The sequence below is a fragment of the Colletotrichum karsti genome (assembly GCF_011947395.1).
Source record: "Colletotrichum karsti strain CkLH20 chromosome Unknown Scaffold28, whole genome shotgun sequence".
Classification (NCBI taxonomy): domain Eukaryota; kingdom Fungi; phylum Ascomycota; class Sordariomycetes; order Glomerellales; family Glomerellaceae; genus Colletotrichum; species Colletotrichum karsti.
This window is the reverse complement of record NW_024065928.1, coordinates 71,674-95,409: the sequence shown is the minus strand read 5'-3', so window position 1 is coordinate 95,409 and position 23,736 is coordinate 71,674. Positions and strand designations below refer to the sequence as shown.

Sequence of the window (23,736 nt, the reverse complement as noted above, 5' to 3'; positions counted from 1 at the left end):
TCATCTCCCTCGTTTGCCTTATCATCGATAGCTTGGGTATCAAGGATCGCAATATATACACACTATCGGTGCCCTAGTCACAGTAACAGGACTCCGAAATCACCAATGTCAGATACAAGTTCAAAACCTACGAAACATTTGGAATACGTGACTTATTTTAGTTTAGTTTAGTTTAGTAAAGGCCTGAGGTAGCCTTCGAGCTGCTTAGCTTGGCACCGAAACTATTGGATGATTGAAATCTCTTGTGAGATTTGATTTGTTTACAAAATCTCCCTCGACAGGATTTGGGATTTCGGCCGAATCGCGAACATTCACGTTGCAAAGCGAAGAAGAAGTTTAAGTAAAGTCAAGTATTAAAGATTGTGTAATGTCTAGCAGTTATAAGAGGTAAAGCTTTTTGAGCTGTCTAAAGAGCGTAAGAAGGCAGCCATGCGGACTCCAAATCAAGAACTCCCCGTCTATGGATCTTTGCGTCCCCAAGATGTTGCCAATGTGGTTGGCGAGATGGTTACCGAAGCGGAACTTAGTAGCCAGTACCGAAGGAGCCACACTTGCTCTGGCTGAGAACGTTCTTGTTCTCGGACAAGCAGTCTGACAGCTGGGCCTTGCACTTGTTGTTGGCGGCGTTGTAGTTGTCTGCGAAGAAGAAGCGCTTAGCGATCTCGGGAGCAGAAGAGTAGGCACCACCGCTGCGGCGGTTGTTGTAAGCCTTGCAACCCTGGACGTAAGTGCTCTGGCACTCGGAGTACTGCTCCTGGCAAGCGTCGGCGCAAGCGTTGGGGACATTGCCCTTGCCGTAGCCCTTGCATTGCTTGGATTCGGACTCGATGTAGAGCTTGAATTGGTTACCGGCCTGGAACTCCTCCTTGAGATCGTTGCAAGTGACGATGGGAAGCTCGATGCCACCAACGGGGTTGCCAGGTCCGTAGCCGTACATGCGGCTCGTGGGCTGCTTGCAGAGACCGGTGGGAGGAGGGGGAACAACGCTGACTGGGGTGGAGGTTGAAGTCGGCTTCGTGGGGCAGGCGAAGGTGGAAACTGAAGTAGTTCCGGGCTTGTATCCCTTGGGGACCTTCTTCTGGAAGCAGTCCTTCTTGCCGCAAGAACCCTTCTTTCCGGAGCAGGAGCTGGAGCAGTAGCTAGCAACGTCCTTGCACCAAGCCTTGAAGTCGACGCAGGCGGCAGAGTTGGGGAAACCAGCGTTCTTGTAGCAAGCGTTGAGCTGGAGGTGGCAGCGGTTGCTGGCCTTGCTGCAGCTTTCCTGGTCGTCAAACTCAGGGAGGTTCTTGTTGCACCACTTACCACAGCCGTACTCGCAAGTGGCGGGGGTGACAATAGTGGTGGTGCACATAGCCGGGGCGGTGGTGCTAGGAGTAGGCTTGGGAGTGGTGGCAGGCGGAGGAGGAGCCTGGGTGGTAGGAACCTTGGAGGTGGTCGTGGGAGGAGGAGGAGGAGACTGCGAGGTGACCTTGGAGGAGGTGGTGGAAGTGGTTGAAGTTGTGGGCGGCGTGACAACCTTGGGGGTGATGGAGGTGCTGGTCGACGAAGTAGCCGGAGGAGGCGGCGCCGGCGAGGAGATGGTGGTGGAAGTGCTGGAAGACGAGGTAACCGGAGGAGGGGGCGAGTCCGAAGAGATAGTGGCGGAAGTGGTGACCGGAGGAGGAGGCGAGTCCGTAGAGATGGAGCTGGAAGACGAAGTGGCCGGGGGAGGAGGTGGGTCGGAAGTGACGGGGGTGATCGTGACGATTGCGGGAACCGTAGACGACTCGACGGAAGGCGAAGAGACCGGGATCGTCACGGGGACGGAAGACGAGGGCGAGTTGGCAGGTGGGACGTAGCCGCAGGGCTCAAGAGACAGCAGCTGCTGGGAAGCATAGATCTCAACAGTTCCGGCACCACCACAGGTCTGGGTCGAGTCGCCCTTGCAGGGTGTTGCGCACTTGTCGGCCGTGGTAGACACAGAGTAGTTGCCGATGACTACGCCGCAGTAGCACTCCTGGCCGAATTCAACACCGGCGAAGGGGTATCCTTGAGCGGCGCAGGTGGCGATACAGTTGGAGGGAGTCATGGTGTCGGCGGAGATCTTCTGGGGCTCGCCAACGGTGCGTCCGTGACCGGTCTCGTCGGTCCAGCAGCCGATGGACTGGTAGGATTTGATGACATCGCCGTTGGCAGTCGGGAAAGTGGTATCAGCCCAGACGGAGAAGGCACCTGGGCCTCCACAGGTTTCAGTCTGGTTACCCTGGCACTCGTAAGTGCAGGCGGAGTCGTCGAGCTTGGGGCTGTTGATAGTAGCACTGCAGTAGCAGACACCGTAGTAGGTGAGGCCGGCGTAGCGGTAACCGTTACCCTTGCACTCAGCGGCGCAAGACTCGGCGGTGGTCGTCTTCTGGTCGATGGAGGAGCGGAAGTCAAGAGCATCTTCGCCCTTGGTACCCTTGTCGGCGTAGCAGCCGGAGGAAACGAAAGGCTGGAAAGTGCTGAGGCATGGCGGCAACTCAACACCGGTCGCGGTGACCTGAGTAAAGAGAGAGGCGGCCGCGAGAGCGGCGAGGGCTTTAAAGAGAGGAGCCATTGTAAGCGAGTGAATGGCTGGTTGGTAAAGAAAGACTGGACAGATCTTTTGCGAAATGCAGAAGAAACGAATGTGGTGGTGATCCCGGAGAGGGTTGTGTGTGATGATGAGAGGGAAGTAAGACCAGGATGAGAGGCATCGAAGCCCTCAATATATAGTGAAATTTGATCATATCGAAAACCTCATGATGGTGTCTCGGCGCGGCAGCAGTCAGGGGAACGGGAGATGCGCGTAGCGGCCGAAGTTCGAGTAGTGCCAGGTCGAACGGGGAGAACGCCACGACTAGAGTGTTAGCGCGATATCCAAGGATAGAACGAAAGAGCGCGCTTACTCCTCGACGTACAATGTACGCTGAGTTGTGGTTCGAATGTTGGCCTGTCATCACGGATGAATCGGCAAGAAGCGGCCACATCGTGGCACTGATGGTAGGAGCAGTTGGACTAGAGTCTAGTTGGCAAAGCGAAAGCTGGGCGCCATCGCGCCAGGACGATAGACACAAAGTATGAAGGGGAGTAACCGGCGCGCCCTCACTTGTGTTGGCGTTGGTCTTTGCAGAGTCGTATGGCGAGTCCTATGCTTCTTCTGGTCAAGAAGCAGGACCAAGATGTGGTCGTGCAGAAGTGCCTATCATTTTAGGACGGACAGACGCAGAAAGGTTAAGTTCAACCGTCCGAGCAAGGGAGCCAAGCCAGAATAGGTGTAGCAGAGCGACTGAAGTATGACGGCCAGGCCTTTTCTGGATGGCGGCAGTCGGCGGATGACGGTCAAAAGTACAAGGGTCTTGGTTCCAAACACACGAAGAGTTGTGAGAATGGAAGGAAACAAAACCTAACAACAGGGAGGTACTCTGTGGACCGGGAAGTTGCCCCTTGAGGCAAGAGGCAGTTCCCCACCATATAGAAAACGCTCAGTCCCATTGGCGCAGCCGGGGTTAAGCTCAGTTTACCCTGGTCTATCACCAACAGGGGGGTCTTAGAGCTCGTACCTGCATTAGACCTGACTTTCCCGTCTAGACTTCCAGTTTAAGTCGTAATTCTACCAGGGTCAGTGAGTACCTAAAGCTGCTGCTTCTTCCATTTAGAGCCTTTCATAGATGCTCTAGACTCTTGTGGGGAGGTTCTGACTGTTGATGCCGTCAGGTCCAATTTCCCGAAATCTCCTTGCTCGATTACCTGTAAGCCACAGACGCACGCATCGTCTTTGAAGTCTTCGTCCCGTTCTGAATCAGGGGAAATACGTTTCGCCAAGAATATCTTTGTCGTTCTGTGACCAGGAGAAACGTCTTCCCCAGACCAACAACACCACTCACTACTCGACCGATCCGTCGTTTTGTTCTTAGCACAAAGGGACATCTGACAGAGACCGCACTGCGTTGACTCGGACCGGGATGGCTTGGAGCTACAACGTCACCCTAATTTCCAACCGGTGCCGCGGCCTTCACTTGCTGCGAACCCAGCATCGCATCAGCTTTGCATTGATCAGGCGCGCTTTTGCACGGTCAGCCTGTCAACATTGGCCTGGGGCTGAGACTTGCAGCTACGCACAATGCAGCTTGGGTTGCATTATTGATCGCGACCCCGGGTCCCTGGCCCTGCCATTCATCGAACCCCAGCAACATCTCGAGAAACAGCGCGGCTTCAAAAGCAAGTTCTCGTATATTCAATCGCCTGGGCAGACTGTAGATTACTGCATCATCTGCGATGCTTCAGCTGATAAGCAACAAGGGCATGGTCGAATACATGAATCGGGTGACGAGAAATGCCCGCACAAGAGATATTCTCTCCGCGAACCTTGTATGCTTCTTCCAAGATCACGATCTTCATGATGTCCGTGCGAACACCATGTTCGCGGGTCGAAACCTTACAGCTACCAGCAACAAAGATCTCCGAAGATCCATGGTTCGGAACGAGGCGCTTCCACCCAAAAGATCGGTAGCTTTTGGAAGCATTCACTGCTGTCGAGTTGTCAGACCAGTCAACACCCGCCATATTCCTAGACACAGACCTCTCGACTGCAGCTGAGCATCGCTGGACCCTCAATGCACGGCCGTATCGCCTACGAGAAGATAGGAACCGGGCCTCGCAAGCTTGGCATCCGAGACACGGCAACTGAATCCGAGAAGACATTTTGAGAATCAACCTTAACCGTAAGCTTGTGAACAACAACCTTAAGCATAAGCTTGACTTCGTTTGACAGTTAAGTCGAACCAATTTGGCACCATCAACGACACATCCTCTTCTTTGTCGGTCACCGCAGCATGATTCAGGAAGTCCATGAATTCTCCCGAACCATCTGAATCAGGTCAATGTCAGTTACTTTGGTTCGCGTGCGGCGAGAGGCACCATGTCATTGTTGTTGCCGATCACTGCTCCAAGCGGCTCCCACAGTCTACAACTAACAACAACTTCTCGAATGTGGAATCTCGGATCTCAAGATGCCAAGAAGAACCGTCAATCACTAGGAGCCGCGTCACCTGTTCAGAGCAACTCGAACGAGGCTCGATCCTTCCGGCCAAACATACTGTCAATGCATCCGAGCCGACCTGCAGCATCAGACGCCTCTGAGCCCGCAGACTGTCATCCCATTCAAACATGCCATCCGAACTGCAGAAGTCATTCTTGCATTCAACAGCCAACATAACACCAACCCGACAAAGACTCGGGAAGCAAAGCTGCTGCGCCCCCACCACCCGTCGACGGCGCCAGCCCAAAGCCAACAGAACCACAACAATGCGCACCTGAAAAGAACCACCGCTAGCGAGCCCTCGAGCTAGGGAAGTTGCTGAAGTCCGACCGTCCGTCAGTAGAGGGAACAACTCAGCAGAAGATTCAACCAGCCCAGAGACTGAGGACCCAGCAAGATGGTTTCGACAGATCTGGGTACCTCACCGGCGCCACACACGTGATTCCAAAGAATTGCTAGACTGCCCTCGCTGCTTCAGACCATTTGTCGGCTCACGGCACCACAACCGCATCTTGGCTTTCATGGCTTTCGTGGCTTCCGTTTCCCCTTTGGCGGTTCCCCTTTCCAACGATACCGCGCGGCAACGACCTCCAAAAACCTCCACACCTGTAGCCTCGTTGCTTACGGCGGTCTGAACCACAGAACTCGATATCTATATAGGGAGACGGCTGAAGTCAAGCGGGCTTGATCGGTTCTCCTCAAATTCTCCGATCTTTTGTGGATGAGGCTTGCAGTATCGTTGCAGTTTTACCCCTGAACGGGAGAAGATCCGGGGAGATCGCGAGGGTCCCCCGCTGAACCATCGAATGATGCCATGCCGCACAAATCTAGGCCGCTGGCCTGACAACGTCCTGAGGCTCTGTTGCCAAGGCGGCTGGCATTGTGCGGTTCAGCCATTGCCAAGGTCGTAGAATCTCTAGACTATGCGATTCGAACACCTCGCTGTACACAGAAAATTCAGTATCAATCAACTCTGGATATGCAAACGGGATCGGTGAATAAGAATGAATGAATGATTGAAGATGCCAAGAAGTCAAATCCAGCCGTTGGAATCGAACCATGCCAAACGTCATTCATTAATCATTGTCACATTTCACTCATCTGACCAACGATTAACGGCTAACGGTAACATTCTAGTCCCCCGCACAATGGAAAGAGACTTCCTCAGGAGCTCTAGATTACATCGTCCTTTTTAAAACAACCCAACGCCAATGCATACCCATGGCTTCGATTTAAGCCTTGTCCCGGAGGTGCCGGGGCACCCACTTGCCCGCTCCTCCCGACGGCTTGAGCTGCTCCGTAGCAGGCGAGCCGGTGCGATCAGGTCCGGGGCGACCGTTCTCGTTCCGTCCCTCCCGGTTGAGGGGTGCACCACCGGAGGCGGTGCGGGAGGGAGGAGGCGCGGAACTGCTGTCGCCACCGCCAGCGGCAGCCTTGGCGGCCTCACGCTCGCGCCAGCTGGGCTTGTTGCCAGCCAGGTTGAGACGAGGCGGGCCACTCGGGCGGTCGCCGGAGTCGGCACGCTCGGTGCGCTCGACGCGCTCAGGGCGCTCAGCACGCTCGGGACGCTCAGCACGCTCGGAACGCTCCGGGGGAGGAGCGCGGGCCGGGGGTGCCGAGTCCGCGGGACCAGAAGACTTGGCGGCTTCGCGCTCGCGCCACTTGCCGGCTCCGGGAAGGTTGAGCGGGCGACGGCCCTCGCCCGAAGGCTCGGCGCCGCGCTCGGGCACGCGGGACGGAGGAGCTCTGCTTGCGGACTCTCTCTCGGCCTTGCGACGAGCCAGGGCCTCCTCTTCGCGTCTCGCCTGGAGAGCAGCCTTCTCGAGACCCTCCTGGCGCTCCTTCTCGCGCTGGTCCTTGAGGCGCTGCATCTCGGCTCTCTTGGCCTCGGCACGTCTCTCCTGTTCTTCCTTCTCGCGGGCGGCGCGCTCCTCGGCCTCGCGAAGTGCTCTCTCCTTCTCCTCGCGCTCGCGCTTCTCCCGCAGCTTGCGCTCGCGGTACTCCTTCTTGCGAGCAGCGATCTGCTTCTCCAGCTCTCTCTCGGCATCTCTGCGACGCTTCTCGAACTCGTCGCGGCGGCGCTCGTGAAGGTTGGAGCGGAAGGACTCGTACTCGGGCATCAGGCGGGTGAGGCGGTGCTTCAGCTCAACGGCTTCCTTGTGCTTCTCCTCAGCCTCCTTGAGAGTTTGCTTCTTGACGGCTTCGTAAGTCGCGCGGTCCTTCTCGACCTGCTTCTTGTAGTCGTCGCCCAGCTTCTTGGCCTCCTCCTGGCGGAAAGCACGCTCCAAGTGATCCATGCGCTTCCAGACGATGCGGAGCTTCTCGTTGACATCGTTCTTCTCGCGCTTGAGCTGCTCCAACTTGATGGCGTGAATAGCGCTGGAGTCGAGGTTGTCAAGGTTGTCAAGGTCCAGGTCAATAACCTTGGGACCAATCTTGAGGTCAGCAATCTGCTTCTTGAGTTCCTCCTTGCGGACGCGGTCACGCTCGGCCTTCATTCGCTTCTCTTCACGCTCCTTCTGCTCGGCAGCGAGACGCTTGTCCTCGGCTTCCTGAAGCAACTGCTCACGGAGGCGCTTCTGGCGAGCGTTCTCTCTCTCCTTCCGAGCCTGGGCTTCAGAAGCTTCCTCCTTGCGCTTCTGGATAACCTCCTTTCTCGCAAGAATGGCATGGTGCTCCTGCTCAGCGCCAGCGCGGGCCCGAGCCAGAGCGGCTTCCCTGGCAGTCACAAGAGACTGGGTGTAGCTAGAGTCGACGTAGAAGCAAGTGGTGTGCAGCGACTTGACGAGACGGGTGAGTTGAGAGCGGACAATCTCGGAAGGAGTGCTCTGAAGGCGCTGGACGGAGCTGCCATCGGCCTCGGCGGAACCAGCAGAGGAGCCAGCGTGAGCAGCCTTGGCAGAAGAGAAGACGTCGTTGTCGAAGCTGAGAACGCCAGTGGCGTGGTCCATGCGGATGGCCAGGTCACCCTTCTTGTTACCGTTCATGATGAACTTCTCGATAGTACCACGAGTAACCTGGAAGGGCTCGGGGAACTCGGCCAGCTTCTCAACGAAGCTGAGGTCGACGGTCTCGTACACTTGCGACAGCTGCTGGAACAGTCTGGTGAGGATGACCTGCTGAAGGGGCAGGATGTACTTCTCCATCTCAGCGTCGGCGCCAATCTTGGTAAGAATGGGGGAGATCTTCTGGCAGATAGAGAGGGGGTGGAAGTCGACCTCAAGGATGTTGTAGAGGTCGCGGATCTCAGGGCGAGCGCGCTTCAACAGCTGCTTGGCGAGAGCGTCGCGGAACAGGCCAGCACGGGTAGGAGCTTGAGACATGCCCAGCAGGTGGGTAAGGCGGGCGTTCTTGTTCTTCCGCGACTCGTCGAAATCGACCATGGCACCGCGGGAGCGAGTGGTGCTAATGACGGGGATGGCCAAGGCGGACAGCAGCACGAAAGAGGCGGCCTTCTGAAGATCAGCCTCGGTGGCGGGCGGGTTGTCGGCCTTCTTGCTCTGACCAGTGGCAACCATAGCGGCAGACTGGCGCAGGAGAGTGTAGTATCTGGACCAAGCAGCGGCGTGGAAGAGGTAGTTCTCGCCGACGAGGAAAATACGGGTAAGCTTCTCGTAGTAGTTGGCCATCATGATGTTCTTGGGAGGGCGCTTGCTGAGGTTGAGGAGGGTGTGGATATCCTCAACAGAGCGGAAAGCCTCCTGCCACAGCTCGAGCTCGACGGCAACGTTCAACTGCTGGAAACGGGTCTCCAGGTGGCGCTGCAGAGTGTCGGGGTCGCTCAAGTTGATGGCGTGCATCTGCGCGGAGTACTTGGCCGCGGTCTGAACATGGTTGCGGAGCAACTCGCAGAGTCTGCGGAACTCGGTCTTTCTGGTGTACTTCAGGCAGAAGTCGAAAGCCTGCATGGCCGTGCTCTGGTAGAGGACCTCGAGGCGAGCATTGTTGCGGAGGATGTCGAGGACGGTACGGTAGGCCTCCCAGAGGAACTTGAGCCAAGGGGTGACGATGGCACGGTCGGTTCTGTCTCGGGACTGCTCGCCGGAGACGGTCGCGAGTAAAATGCTCTCGGGGGTCTCGGTCGCCTCCAAGTCGTCAATGTTTGATGTCGAGGTCGTCGCGTCGATCGATGACTGGACCTCATCGGCCTTCTGTTGGGCCGCGGTGACCTTCTCCGCCGCGAGTTCGATAAATTTCTTGAGCACCAACTATAATCTGTCAGCTACGGCGCACCCAATATCCATCATATGACATACCTCGATCGTGCCGACGTTGGTGTTTTGGCTAATATTCTTGTACTGGTAGAGGGCATCCTTCGCAAGCTTTCCCTTCTTCAACTCGACTGAGAGCTCGACGAGCAGGATCATAACCGGCTCGAGGGAGGCGATAGGGACATTTCGGGACCTCTTCGATGTGATGTGCTCGTGCAAGAGGGTGAGCGCGGCCGGGGTCTGCTTGACCCCGATCAGCTCGTGCGCCCTCTTGAGCACATTCTCGGGTTTTTGGTGCGGCGGAGGAGGCTGTCATCGTCAGTATTTTGCCCATGCTAGCAAGAAGCGGAAGAGGGGTAGCGCAAAATGATATTTCACGCAGCGACCGTGTTGGAACATGGATGGGCAGGACTCACCATTTTGGCCTTCCTTCCTCTGCAGGTATTTTATGTAGAGTACGTGTAGTTGTTGATGCCGTGTCGCGAGCGAGGAGGATTTGGCGGGCTGCTGCGTTGGCTGGAGGTCGCATTCGCTGAGAGGAATTTTCAAATTTCGTGTGTGGCCCCTACCGAGTTCTGAGGGGCTCTTGCCTCTGCCAATCTTTCAGTCCGTGCGTTTCTTCGAAACGTCACGTGTTGGCTAAAGATTATGTCAGCCGAGGCTACCTACTTACCACTTGAATATTTTGGTGCTCCAACTGGAATTGACACAACAACACTGTGAATTCTTTTTTCGCACTGAATTCTTTTCTTGAGAAATTTGAGTTACTACATAATAACTCATAACCAGCGAAGAACATTACCGACAACCTGAATCAATCCGTCGAGTGGATCTGGGGCTGATAGGTGGTGTCTTCACAACGGGAGGCAACTGGTGACTGCTGGCCGACATACCTAGGCGGAGTCAGAACATCTCATCGGATTGGCAAAACTGGCATGGCGTCCGTCGTTCACTAAAAGCATCAACACCATGCATGGTATGGCCCACCAGCATTTCACTTCCTTCTTGGACAGGATGAAATGATGCTCTCGGGAGTCGGAACGCTTGTCTTGTTTCCGAAGGATCGCGTAGTATTGGAGATTATGTCAGCCGAGGCTGTCAGCAGCTTACATTACCTACCTACCATGGTGAAGGGCAAACTTTGCCCCATTTTTGATAAAAGTGAAATAGTGAATTGATGATGCAACGCCAAAGTGAGGTTGGATTGATCGTCCAGTAACGGAGCAGACGAGGTCCCCGAAGAGAAAGTTGGGAGCTCTCCAATTCGAGTGAGTTCTGCGTCTAGATGTCTAGATAGCGCCATCTTGCTCGAACCTTAGCTCCCACTTGATGGACATGCTCCGCGATCACAGCCCGTTTTACCACCAGCCTTGTCAGTTTTTTGATCCAACGAACTCAAATGGCTACAACGTCATGGAGAACGGCTTATTCCCGTCCCTCCCCCCCACACTCACGCGCCTTCCGAGTTTAATGGTTGACTTCACACATCTCTGTTCTAACTTCTTGGTGGTGAGCCGGGTGCCGCGCCCGTGAAATCGTATTCGATGATTGTCGTTGTCCGAACAGGGGGCAAAAGTGCACTTCGGGGAAACGGTGCAATCTTGGTTCCCCAGACGGCCAAAAATGACACGATGAGGAAAAGGACCGATACAGATTGGAGCTGGGCATCATATTTGATATGCATGTTCCCAATATAGAGGATTGCGCCATCTCTGTACCAAGTTTCCACGAGCTTGTCCTTTCAGCTGGGCCCTCGGCACTCCCCAGTCCTTTGTCTTTGTTGGACGCAAAGGTTGAGAGGGCGGCCGAAAGCAGTCCGGTTGAGTTCCATCGGACGTCTCGATGCGAATCATCATTGATGCCCATTGAGACTCTGCGCTGCGAACCCCTCGTGTCCTGACAGACGGGCGAGGGCATAAGTTGGGTTCGGCAGCCAGACGAGCCGTCGGCATAGGGCCGCAAGATGGATATAGATTCAGTTAAGTCGGCAGTGCAGAGTCAAAGTCTGATCTCGATGCCGGGTCTTGGTATCGTTGATCCAGGTAGTACGTATGTCAAACATGAGAGTTCGCCACAGATGATGATGAGTTAGTTGTATGGCGTTGTGGTTCGTCTGCGCCGTCATCAAGACGGCGGCGTCCAATGCGACGTATCTGTTGGGTGAAATGTCGCGTCTCGTGATGCTTGTACGCGATGAGAGGGTGGTAAACGGGGTGCCGGCCTGCTAGGCGGAAACCCAATTTTGTGAGATTGCCCGCTCCGGCCAATTTCCAGCCAATCCCGCCAGACCTGGGTCAAGACCAGACGGGTCCGTGCCGCGTCCATCGCTGGGCTGGGAGGAGGGAAAATGTGAGAGAACAGCGACCCCCGCTGGCTTGAATTGAAAAAAAAAGAGGTACCTTACCTGACCAATGTACATCATCCACCCTGGTCCGGGTCGTCTGAGGTGCGAGCACCTTCTCACTGCACCTCATCTCGGAGGGGGGCATCTGCACTGCGACTGCGCAGCAATGGAACCGGAACTGAGGCACATGGTGGATTCCTGACAGACATTGCCAGCTGTCAACTGTCCGTTTCGTCTCGCTTCAGCGCGCGGTACGGAGCGGTGCTTGCTTCAATTGTGCACCAGGTGGTCCTAGCGCAAGGTAACCTTACCGTCCTAGCCCTTTCCTTTCATGTTAGGCCTAGGGGGACCTTTCCAGGCTCCGCAATCCAATCCAATCCCAGCAGGAGGTGCCCACCCTGGCCCGGGCAGGTAAGGTACCTCACCTCACCTCACCTCCCGTACTGGACCCGTCGACGCAGGTGCAATCCCAATTCCCGTCCCTTTCTCTCCCAGTCCACCTACCGTAGTACCTGGACAGTCCCCAGTCTCGTTCCCCCCTACCACCAAAAGAATTGGAAGCGAGAAGACACAGAGAAAGAGGAGGCTACCTGGACCTTACCCTTTAACCAAGCACGACCAGACCTGACACTTTCTCTTTCTCCTCCCCCGTCCCGTCCACGTCCACGTCCAGTCCAGCGTCCGTCCGTCCTCTCCTTTGCCTTTTCGCTGCTTTGCTTTCCCAAAAATCCAAATCCTCTATCCGAGCAACCATCCTACCTCACTGCACCTTACCTTACCTCCTCGTCCCCCGTACCCAAGACTTGGACACCCGTAATCAACCACCCAAATCCAATCCAATCCCATTCCACCCCCGACGCTCTTTCCTTTGTCGATTCGCTTCGATCGAAACCGGCCTTGATCATTCTCTCTCAATCCCTCCTCCTCTTTCTCCTCCTCCTCCTCCATCTGCCCCCGCGGCATTGCACAGGTGAGTTTTCGCCCCCCGTCTCCTCGTCCATTTATTCCCCCCTTCTCCCGCCCCGAACGAAGACGCTCGTTCCACGGGGTGGTGGGAAAACGCGGCAACCACCGCCAAAGCGGAGTCAAAGGAGGGAAACTCTAATCAAACTGACACGATATGCTCGCTCACCAGGAACGTTCTTCTCACAACACCACCACCGCCTCCTCTACCGCCCATCCTCCAACCTCATCAACTGCTGTCGCCTCAGCCTCAGCCACCGTCGCTGTCCCTTCAACAGCCGAGTCTTCTACGTCTCGCCAACGGCAGGACCAGGACGCCAGCCATCGTTCCGACGACGAACCGTCCCGACGACAACCAGTTTCTGCTACCCCTTCGACGTCAGCTGCTACTGCCGCCGCCGCCGAACCTGTTGCCTCGTCGTCATCAGTCCCTTCCTCGTCAAAGGCTCCAGCCCCCCGATCCGCGACAACCATGCCTCAGTACACCTCTCGCGATGTCGGCGACCCGTCGCAGATCAAGAAGAACAAGCAGTCAATGGCCGACCTCAAGCTGCGACGGTTAACGGAACTGAACAACCGCCTGCGCGAAGATCTCGAGAGGGAACGCATCCCCGTTAGCAATGCTTCTAAGAGGTAGGTTTATCATCAAACAACGCGTCGTCGAAGGGTTCGGCGGATGCAATTCATCATCAGCATTAAGGGGAATCGTGACTAATTCATCTTTCAGCATCATTGCCTACTGCAACAGCACGAGGGATTACATGGTCCCGTCGGTTTGGGGCGCTGTCCCCCGCGGCGAAGACCCCTACGCACCACAACAAAGCGGCGGATGCTGTTTGGTGATGTAAAAAAAATTTAACGGACGTACGTGGGTAGCGATGTCGTTTAATCGGAATCATCGAGATGCTCCGATCGGATAGTCATTTTTGTTTTACGCGTGGAATACCAACCCCCCGAGGGCCATCGGGCAATGCAGCACAAACCTCCCGGAAACAGCGAGCAAATCCCCACCCCACGAAGAACCGAGAAGAGACGATGTTGTTTGTTTTTATCGCGGTCGTGGAATCATCGGAAACCATCAAGAGTCCTAGACTAGCGCGGAGTCGAAGAGGAAACGAAAACGAAACACGTTCCCCAGGATTGGGATCATACGACAAAGTGGTCGGACATTTGTCAACGAAAAGACAGGATCCTTTGTCTACCTTTCGATGGATCAACAGTCAATCAGAACGGACGACAGCGATTACGGGTCAGTAATATCTGGGAACGCAGGAGCTTCGGCGTGTAGGGGGACGGGAGGAGGCGAGGCGAGTCGAGATGAGAGAGGAAAAGAGGCAATGGCCCCCGCTACGATAATGCTTCTATGTTTCCTATTCTGTTGCCATTGGGGAGAGAGGAGATGGTTGTCGGGGAGGCAGGGCTTATTGGCGGACGGCTCTTCAGCATGTAATAATTCTCTTGATGTCCTGTACTCTTTTTTTCCTTCTCTGGGTCTGTCTGCTACCCTTTATTCCCACTATATCCCGCACCTAGTGTGTGAATAGCTTCAATCCATCAACGCCTTGTCTCCCCAGACTCTTCGCATTACTGTTTCGACTTGATGGTGTGTAGGTTGACGATGCACTTGGGCTGTTACGACAGATGCGAGCTTCAGCCTCCGTACGCGGGTATGGTATCACAGCCTCACTTTGGAGAAGGGCACGCCACAGAAACCCTCAGCATAGGTGCGTCGCGCGCCCTCGGAGCCACGAAATCACTCGCATCTGTTGTGGTTCCATATCAGGTCATTTCCGCCAACCAATGGCCGCATTGGCGGGACCGGGGGGTTAAGAGAGAGAGGATCAGGACTGGACGGGACATTGAACCACATCGGTCAGCGACCGCCGACCGCCTTCAGGATTCAATGAACGGCACAGCAACAGCAAAACGGGGGGTTTGGTCCCGAAGGCCTGGGGAGTGGGAAGGACGGACGGCCCAATGACGAGACATCAGGCCACGCCGGCGCCGAAGAAGCAAGAACATACGCCAACGAGAGACCGGACAAGCTTTCGGTTTCGGGGGGCGGCTGATGGAGCCTCTTCTCTGTTTTTGTGCGAGATTTCTCAGGTGAGGGCATCTGAGACATATGCAGCGTCCCTTTTTTTTCTACAGCAGGTAAAGTACCTTAGCTAAGGTGGCTAGCAAGGGGGGCGCAAGACTTTTTTATTTATCCATGTATTACAACAAATCCATCTGCGGTAAGGCTCGACGAAACACTGCGGACGGACCTGCCTTGCAGGAGCAGGAGTGAAGAAGAAGTGAGGGACGCGGCTGCGATAATGCGGTGCTACTGGCTGGGATTTGGGATTTCGGGGGGGAAGAACGGTCAGAGGGGTGTTTCCCCATTGTTCATTTCAATTTCGCCCGGGGTGGTGGTCGAGGTGCACACACATATGAGGTACACACTTCGGGTACAACCACCTTAGGAGTTAGGGGCCCTGTTCACCTCATCTTGCTTGCGGACGGGTTGGCAAGCCACACGCTATTGGCCTCTTTTTTGTATTTTCCGATGGATTCAATCAATCTTCCCCTTTTTTCTCGAATTCGCTGCGACTCTCAAGCTTTGCGAATAATCCGGATACAGCCTTGCTTTCGGTAAGAAGAGGAAGGTCGACTGCATCCCTTTCTCCACTCCCAACACCAAACAAATGGAAAACCCACAACTTGATTCAATTCCCGTCAGTCTCCCGCTGTCCAAGCCGACAGCTTCGGCGGTCCATAGGCGCTTTACTGCGTACGGCAGGCAGCTGTAGCCTGTGGTAGTGCTGCTGCTGCTGCTCAGTGCTGCCGGTCCATCTCTCTCCCAATCAATCGCCGCGCGACGTCGCGTTACATCGAGACTCCACCGGTACCTGAATTCCTGCCGGGTCTTTTCCTGCACGGCGTCGAAGGTGGAGGTCGGAGCCACCTCCTGCCACAAGCTCTTCTCTCTCCCTCTCACTCTCTCACGATATGAGGTTTTCCGGTTGCTTTGCTCAAGACGTTGTGTCGCTTGTTGGTTGGCGTGAGGGAGGAGGGGACGAGAACACACGCACTCCCGACACCCACAGCGATTTTGCCCGTTTTCTGTCAGGCTTGCAGGCTTGGTTGGTGTGGTTGCTCGTGCTGTTGGTTTGTTTGTCACGCACTTAACCGATTTCCCCCGGGTGCCCCATTATGCTTATGTCGGGGTTAAATACCTCCACCCCCAAACCGAAAATGCAAATGGAGTGAGGTGGTTTCCCAATTTTACCCTCCGCCGGCGCCGGCCACTTCTTTTCTTTGTCAGCTGCAAGCCTTCTGCCGTGGCTTTTGCACCAGGCCCAAGCTCTGCGCAGAGCATGGCCACAGCTCCCTCGGTCGTCCTAAAATGGGGGGCCCGCGGAACAATTGTGGCGTCCAACCCGGGCACCCTCACCCCTCATCCGACTGGGGCCCCTCTTCCCGGGGCAGAAGCCGCCCGCCCGATGACGCAGGATGAACCCGTTCCAACAGCCCGCCTTGGTTTTCCTTGCTTCGCGAGATATCACACTCACCCTAAGCTGGGTCCTACCGAGCCACCCGAACGGTTGAACCCGATCTGCGAGATTATCGATTTCGAGAGCATTCATCGGGTAGACGAGGCCAGCCACTCTTTAGACGTTCGATATCTAGACCGTTTGGAGGAGACTCCCCCGCACCCGCGAACCAACCTCTTGTGGTCGATCGCGAACCGAAGCATCGAGACTCGCAGGCACCCGTGAAGAAGAAGAGCAAAGCATAGCACCGAAGAAAATACAGAGTCGCATCCTACCATTCCTTGCTGTCATCTTCGAAAGCCGCCCTACAAGATGGCAGAAGCCGCGCCGTCGCAGTCAGCACCCTTCCCCCTCCCCCGCGTAGCCATCCAGTTCTGCACCCAGTGTAAGTGGATGCTCCGCGCAGCATATGTAAGTCGCCTCCCCGGGCAGCAGCAGCAACCCAGCCCGGCTCCTTCGCGCAACACAGCCCTCGCCGAATGACCTCATCCCTCATCACGTCTACTCCGTCCCTTAACCTCACATTATTCCCATTCTCACCCTGACGCTTCCAAATCACCACCGTACCAAGTTATCATCACCCGACCTTACCACACCTTACGATCCAAGAAACTAACAACCACTCCTCCGTCCCCAGTTCGCCCAGGAACTCCTCTCGACCTTCTCAACCTCCATCGGCGAAGTCGCCCTCCAGCCCTCCACAGGCGGCACCTTCACCGTCACCCTAACCCACCTCCCCGAGGGCGCGACGACCACCACCTCCACGATCCTCTGGGACCGCAAGGCCGAGGGCGGCTTCCCCGAGACCAAGGAGCTCAAGCGCCGCCTGCGGGACGTCATCGAGCCCAACAGAGACCTGGGCCACGTCGACCGCAAACACGGCAAGGCCCCTACTACAGGGACACCAACACAAGCAGCAGCAGCAGCAGCAGCAACAATGTCCGAAGACAAGACTAACGACACCTTCGCGGACAACCTCCCCTCCGCGGCAGGAATCACCTCCCAGCTCAAGAAGCACCCGGCCAACGCACAGAAGAAGGACGAGCCGAGCACGACGGAAGAGAAGAGCCCCTTCGACGACGCGGCGCGGGCCGCGATAGCCGCCGCGGGCGCCAACAAGGGACAGCAGGGCAGGGCGGAAATATCGCCCGCCGGCCAGAGACCCGGAGCTCAAGAGAAGGAGGCGGCGGCGGCGGGAGACAAGAAGGAGGTTTGCGAGGACTGCGCGTGAGGATGGACGAAGGTTGGGCCTTTCTCGACGCGGGTTTGGCAATGGCTACGGGATCCCACCTCGCCCTGTGTGAGGTCTTGCGAAACGGGACGACTTCTGCCCATACTGTTTCTCTCCATCATCGTTGCGAGGGTGATTCTCGATCAGGGGACAAGAGAGCTTCCGGAATGCGGGTTCTCGCACTAGCAAGTTGGACCTGACATGATCATGACGGGAACGGCACTTGGGTCGCCGTGGTTTGATTACACGAGAGGATCCATGCTGAGGATCCATGCTGACGGTACACACCGAGTCCCGGTACGAATTCACTTCAACTATACCTATACCAATACGTCAACCACTAGAAGAAATAAAAATAAAAGTCGAAAGCCAAGGCCCCCTGTTGCATTGATAAGCCGCTGTGGCATCCTATCCCGCAGCATCGACGAAGACCTGACCACGCCGGGTCGAACGATCCACGCAAATGCTTTGTGTACAGAAAAAGACCGTCAACCTGGGTCAGAACGCCAGACCCCTCATTCCAAAGATGGTGCCGAGAGGCGCTGCCCTGGACGGAGTCTCGGTTTCTGCACCCCCCCGCTAGCAGACCAGGTACCTCCCACCGAAACAGAGAATAGAGATCAGGAGGAAAAAAGTACAAGTAACAGAAGAAAAACCACCGCCTGACAACAAATGTTGGCACTGTCGCCCGGCCGATGCAGTGCCTCCCCCGTCGTCCTCCACAAAAGTGACATGCCAACCCCGCGAACACGACCTTAGCGATCGAGACCGAAACGCAGTCTTACAATGAGCCAAGACGAGGTGGACTGAGACACGGCTGCGTCTCAAAGCTTGGGGACGAGTATCTGGAGTCGCGAACACAAGCGAAGGATCAATGTCACGTTCGCCAGTGGGAAGGCGACCCGTGCCAGATGGCACGTAGTCATCTAGGGAAATGGCGAGCCAACGCAGTTTCAACAGTGTGGTTGACAAGGCCAAACGCCGACATTGCGTCTCCTGCCTGCCATATTGCGCGCAGTCACAAATTAAGAGGCCCCGGACAGTTAACATCCGTCGGGGCTCGCACAGCGACACGTGAGCTGGTGTGGAAACGATTGCAAATTCCAGTGTTTTTGTGTGTTTATCTTCAGCTACCAGACAGCCGTAATCGTGAACAGTTGCGCGGATTGTATTTGGGTGGGTGGACTCGGGAAGACTCGGACAGGTTGAAGAGTTGACGGAGGAAGACCCCGGAGGGGCCCAGAGAGCGGGAGGACGGAAGGTGCGGGGATGAGCCGCGTCGATGGGCGAAGAAGTCGTACGGTCGAGATGGGCGAGGAGGCAATTAACGACGGCCGAACCTAAAAGACGCATGTTGGAATAAACTCTTGATATCACTTGGAAGCGGACTTCCAGGGAGATGTGACTGGTCGGCTGTTGCCTCCGAGACCACCGGGGACGTACTTTTGTTTCTTCTCAGCGGGTTTCAGAATCTGTTTTGGCCAAACGTCAGCAATCTGTGCAGGTCAGTTGAATCCAACAACACTGACCTGGAACGAGCAGAGTAAGCTCTCGTCGACACTCATCATGGCGCCAGCATTGTCAAACTCTCCACAGTAGTTGGGTGCGCTGAACAGAGTAACAAGTTGGCGCTTGGAGAAGAATTCGTAGCCGTCCTCGACAACCTGATGGGCACGGCAGATCAGGTCCATATCGTGCTTCTGCAAGAAGCGGGACACAACGTCCGGACCGAAGGTGAAGGAGACACCTCTGTCGTTTTCGCTCCAGCCGGTAATATCCTTGTCAGGGTCGGACCACAAGAGGTCGCAAAGAAGACCGCAGTCGGGGATCTGCAAGATAGCATGTCAATGATCTGAGTATATCGAACGAGCGGCCAAGGCTTGGCTCGGGAAGAAAGGCACATACGTCAGTGGGTCGCATAACGCGGCGAATCTGCTCCATGGAGTTCAGATCAGGGCTGAGGCCACCGTGCATAGTGAAAATCTTCTCGTCGATGATAGCGGCGATCGGAAGGCAGTTGAAGCAGTCGGTGAAGGTCTTCCACAGCTTGATGTTGTATCTACGCTTGCACTCATCGTAGAAGCCATAGATACGGTTGATGGAGGCGCACTCGTGGTTGCCGCGGAGAATGAAGAAGTTCTCGGGGTACTTGATCTTGTAGGCGAGAAGCAGGCAAATAGTCTCGAGGGACTGCTTGCCACGGTCCACGTAGTCACCAAGGAACAGGTAGTTGGCCTCGGGAGGGAAACCGCCGTACTCGAAGAGACGCAGCAAGTCGTAATATTGTCCGTGGATATCGCCGCAGATCTGAATGAGGGGTCGGGCGTCAGCAGGTCTGTGCTACTCGGGAAAAACAAAGCGACAGATGCAGAAAAAAAGCTGCTGCGAGCCGAGCGGCTGCTTACCTTGATGGGGGCCTCAAGCTCCAAAAGAATAGGCTGTGAAATGAAAATCTCGCGAGCCTTGGTGCACAAGTAGCGGATCTCAGCCTCGAGGAGCTGGACCTGCTTGCCGGGACGGCTTCCTCGAACCTCGAGGAGACGGTCGATTATCGAGTCAAGGTCGACCTCGTGTTGGTCCGCCATCTTTTATCCTCACCAGCCAGATGGCCCGCTGATACCGAGGGGATGATTCGCGTTTGCTGTAAGCAAGGGTACCAGGTGTGTGCTTTTTTTTTCTGCGCCCGTAGACCAAAGGTGCCCGGATTACAGGGATGATGCACTTCTCGTGACTGTGCCGGCAGGGTCAAATTAGTATGTTACGCGATGAAATGAGCGTTGGCCGAGGGCTGGATGCGAGGCGCCGAGAAATGGCGGGCAATGTGGTGAGAAGGCTCGAGAGGGGAAATGTGGAAGGTACGGGGCGAAAAGACTTACGGCGAAGTGATCTCAGCTCTTGGGTGGCCTTTCTTCCTGTCGGAGAGATGGCTGCGACGGACAGGCGGATTGATGAGCAATCTGCGCAGAGGTCTATCGTGTGGTAGAGTGTACCGTCGTCGATGAGAAAATTTTCGTCGTCCCGTTGGGGGGATCGAGTTCGCCTGAATATGGGGGGATTCGCCGCTTAGTAGGGCCGTCGCTGTTGATAGCTTCGCTTGTTTCAGCAGGAGCCGCGAAAGCCGTGGTCAGCGGTGTTGGTAGTCGTTGGAATGAATATTCGTCGTTTTGTTGAGTATGCTCGAGAGATGAAGGTCTCTATTTCGCGTTGTCGTCTTGATCAGACGTGTCGTCGCCGTTGGGTGAAAAGGTGGCCTCGCGGGGGAAAAAAGAGGCTTTTGGGGGAGGGAAAGATGAGGGTGGGTTTGAGGGAGGATTTTCGTGTTTTGTGTTGGGCGGCGGGCAGCTCGGTCGGAAAGGACGTGGAAGGCGAAGGCAGGCTCAGGCTCAGGCACAGGCAGTGGGTGGCAGTGGCAGTGGCAGCGCGGCAGCAGAAGCAGCAGCGGGTAGGAGGAGGAGACGGGAGAGTGGACGTGGATCGCTCTTTCCTCTGAGGTGCGCGAGTACTGCGCTGGGTATGAGGGGGGCGGCTTCGTACTGCAGGGGGTAGTTTGTTAAAGAGGGATAGTGCTATGGGCACTATGCGATCGCCGGATGCTGATTGTGCAGGTATTATGGACTCGAGCTTCTGTTGACAGCGGTAGTTCGGTCAGGCAGAGAGAGGGAGAGAGAAGCAGTCAAAAGACGGAATAAAAAAAATAATAAACCTGGGAGGGATTTTGGAATGACGGTCACGATTCACTTGTTTCGCCGTTGGTGGACGGCAAAATTTGGGATGCAAAATGAGCAATGGAGGTCGAAGGTTTCTCTGGAGACCAAGGGTAAGAAGAGCGTGGACCGGGAAAATGTCAGGGATGGTGAAGGAGAGAGGACCGAAGAAAATTTAGGAAGGGAGATCTGGAAGGAAGAAAAATTGGGGTCAATCAGTGGTCGAGACTTTTTTTTTTTCCTCTTCCCTTTTCCCTACCGCTACCTACCTAATTGCTATCCGTACCTACCTTACCTAGGTATTGCTACGAATACGTGCAACAAGCTACCTTATGGCCCGACATGACTTCTCAGTGGCCGGGCTATCATAAAGGGTGCTGCCCTCCTCCCCTCTCTTCTGTCCCGGTGCGGTGACGGCGAACCTGTTGCGTGCTGTGTTTCTACCGTACCTAGGTATGTAAACATGAGCGCGCGTCGCTGACAGATGGTGTTTATGTAAGGTTTCCAGACACGGCTCGTGAGGATGTTCCGCGGGCGGCCAACAATGTGTGGTGGTGTGCAGCGGTGTGTAATGTGTGATGGCGCATCAGCATCAGCAAGCGCCTCCCGTTTCCCGTTTCTCAGCGCGCCTCCCCAGATCGTAAGCCAGTCACCTTACGGATAGCAAGCATCAGGTCGGGCAGGCACGTTTCTCATCAACGGGAGGAATGGGAAAGCGCGACCCAGGCGTGGGTAGCACCGGCGGGGTGTTCCTTCTTGATCGCGCCTTCCCAGGCCTCTGACGAATACCTTCTATGCCTTGCCATACCCGTGCCTTTTTGTTTTTTTGAAACAGCTTCCCGTCCTTACCTACCTACTTCCAGAGAATAGAAGTTACCCGTCAACCGAATATCTCTAGACATAATGGATTAATCATGTAGGGGCCATACATATCTATCCGTCTCCAATAACTTGTCGTGCTCATCTGAGCACTAACACGATCGCAGGCAGTCTTCAGGGCAGTTTAGAAACATGTCGCCTCAGTGGAGCTGGTCACACACAGCACGCCGAACCGATCTCCAAATAGATACAATGGAAAACACCACCATCCATCATCCATGGATGGCATTTCATCTGTTCCACGTTCCAGCAGCCGGGGTCAACCACTGGGTCGATTGCCAGGGGTCACAGGGGACCTCAGAGAGCCTGAAAGCTTACCTTACTCCCGTCTGTAGGGCGACTGACCTGGACTGCCCGTGGACCCGACGTGGGTGACAATGGAACACCCCAAACCAGGTGGCAGCGGTAGTGGCAGTGGCAGGGTGCTCTCTCGCCGGAAATGTTGCTAAACTTGTCTCCCGCGTTCCCAGCAAGTCGTCGCTAGCGTACCACCCTATCCCGATGAACTCAGCCTCCCCCTTCAAGTTCCTTCACTTCCGTCCGAGTCCCACTTTCTCTTCATGATATCCCGTCCCAGGTCCATGAGCATGATTCTCTGCCATTTCCCGTTTCCGTCTCCCTGCCTAGGTGGTTAGACATCAATTCGTGGTACTCATGTGGTTGGGCTGAGAGTTTAAGATGAGGTTTTTGCCCAAATCGAAGCCCTGTTGATATACGGGTCGTGTTGTGCGAGATATGCCTGAGGTGGTGTTTGTCCGAGATGGGTTTTGAGCATTTGACTTGATGCATCAAATGTCAACAACCCACAGTGGAAAGAGAATTGTTCTCAAGCAACCTGAACTGGCTTCGTGTCAAGTGCTCTGTCTTCCGTTCCCTGCTTGCTTGATACTGCCCATTCGATACATAGGTATCTGTGGCTTGCGAAGGCGCTCAGCCGGGGTCCTTAAGCTTTACCCTCATACACCTTGGCACTGACCGTGTAGGAAGCAGCCATGGGAACTTCCTTCCTTCCGTCTACTAGGTACGCTCCCTCATTGTCCACAGTTTGCTTCGCAGCACCTACCTTATGCTCGAAATAAGGGAAACCAACTTGGAAACAACAATAAACGCCGATATTCATTTTGTTTCTCACACCTACTTCAGCCTTGTTTTTAATAACATCCGGCATTACATGTGTCGCAACCTTTGCGACACCTCCTTACGCCCATATCATCGAACGAGACCGAGGACCAGCAGCGATCAACCTTCTCCAAACAGATCTTCTCCCCAATAGCACGGCTGCTCGCCGCCGTCCGACTACACTCCAACCAACACCATCCATGCCGTCCCTGCTCGGCGTTTCCCTACCTCGTCTCTGTCCGCGACCAGATCCCGAGTGTCATCCCTCAACTATAACAGAATGATCATCAGGGTCCGACCTCGAATCGGTCTCCGGAAAATCCTCTCTGTCGCCGTCGCCATCGCCTGCTCACCGCCTGACAGAGACATTCTCCGAGACTCTCAATACCGCATTCATCTGAGGGCTTCCTCGATATGCCAACCAAAAGTTACCACCCCATAGTTAACCTTACTGACCGAACGCGATCAGAGGAATTCTTGTCATATGCGCCTCAATTTCAATGGCTGAAGAAAATGGCATTCGTATAACGGCGTGTCTCACAACGAAGCCATTTTCCAGGGAACCTTGCGTCTCTGAAGCTCGCAACAGAAACCATGCATTCGTCACGACAACTCCCAGTCGGCTACGAGCAATATAGGCGGCGCATCTCTCGCACTCAGCCACACCAGCACCCGAATCCTCCGTTGATTCTTCGACCTCGCACTTGAGCA

The 23,736-nt window shown here is 55.3% G+C and overlaps 5 protein-coding genes across 5 annotated transcripts; 2 read left to right on the top strand and 3 right to left on the bottom strand.

The window, feature by feature from the left end:
• Positions 1-523: 523 nt before the first annotated feature.
• Positions 524-2,575, bottom strand: CkaCkLH20_08385 (WSC domain-containing protein; the record flags this gene model as incomplete). Its single annotated transcript, XM_038891100.1, has 1 exon — positions 524-2,575. The coding sequence occupies one exon, from the start codon at positions 2,573-2,575 to the stop codon at positions 524-526; it is 2,052 nt and encodes a 683-aa protein (XP_038743474.1).
• A 3,695-nt stretch (positions 2,576-6,270) lies between these two features.
• Positions 6,271-10,399, bottom strand: CkaCkLH20_08384 (eukaryotic translation initiation factor 3 subunit A; the record flags this gene model as incomplete). The annotated part of the gene is made up of 3 exons (XM_038891099.1): positions 6,271-9,246; positions 9,295-9,558; positions 10,373-10,399. 3 exons carry the CDS (start codon positions 10,397-10,399, stop codon positions 6,271-6,273), a joined length of 3,267 nt encoding a protein of 1,088 aa, XP_038743473.1.
• Positions 10,400-12,713: 2,314 nt separating this feature from the next.
• On the top strand, positions 12,714-13,404 carry CkaCkLH20_08383 (uncharacterized protein; the record flags this gene model as incomplete). The annotated part of the gene is made up of 2 exons (XM_038891098.1): positions 12,714-13,189; positions 13,284-13,404. The coding sequence occupies 2 exons, from the start codon at positions 12,714-12,716 to the stop codon at positions 13,402-13,404; spliced, it is 597 nt and encodes a 198-aa protein (XP_038743472.1).
• Positions 13,405-16,404: 3,000 nt separating this feature from the next.
• Positions 16,405-17,323, top strand: CkaCkLH20_08382 (selT/selW/selH selenoprotein domain-containing protein; the record flags this gene model as incomplete). Its single annotated transcript, XM_038891097.1, has 2 exons — positions 16,405-16,503; positions 16,730-17,323. 2 exons carry the CDS (start codon positions 16,405-16,407, stop codon positions 17,321-17,323), a joined length of 693 nt encoding a protein of 230 aa, XP_038743471.1.
• Positions 17,324-18,696: 1,373 nt separating this feature from the next.
• Positions 18,697-19,908, bottom strand: CkaCkLH20_08381 (serine threonine-protein phosphatase pp1; the record flags this gene model as incomplete). The annotated part of the gene is made up of 4 exons (XM_038891096.1): positions 18,697-18,795; positions 18,853-19,152; positions 19,229-19,663; positions 19,729-19,908. The coding sequence occupies 4 exons, from the start codon at positions 19,906-19,908 to the stop codon at positions 18,697-18,699; spliced, it is 1,014 nt and encodes a 337-aa protein (XP_038743470.1).
• Between the last annotated feature and the right edge of the window lie 3,828 nt (positions 19,909-23,736).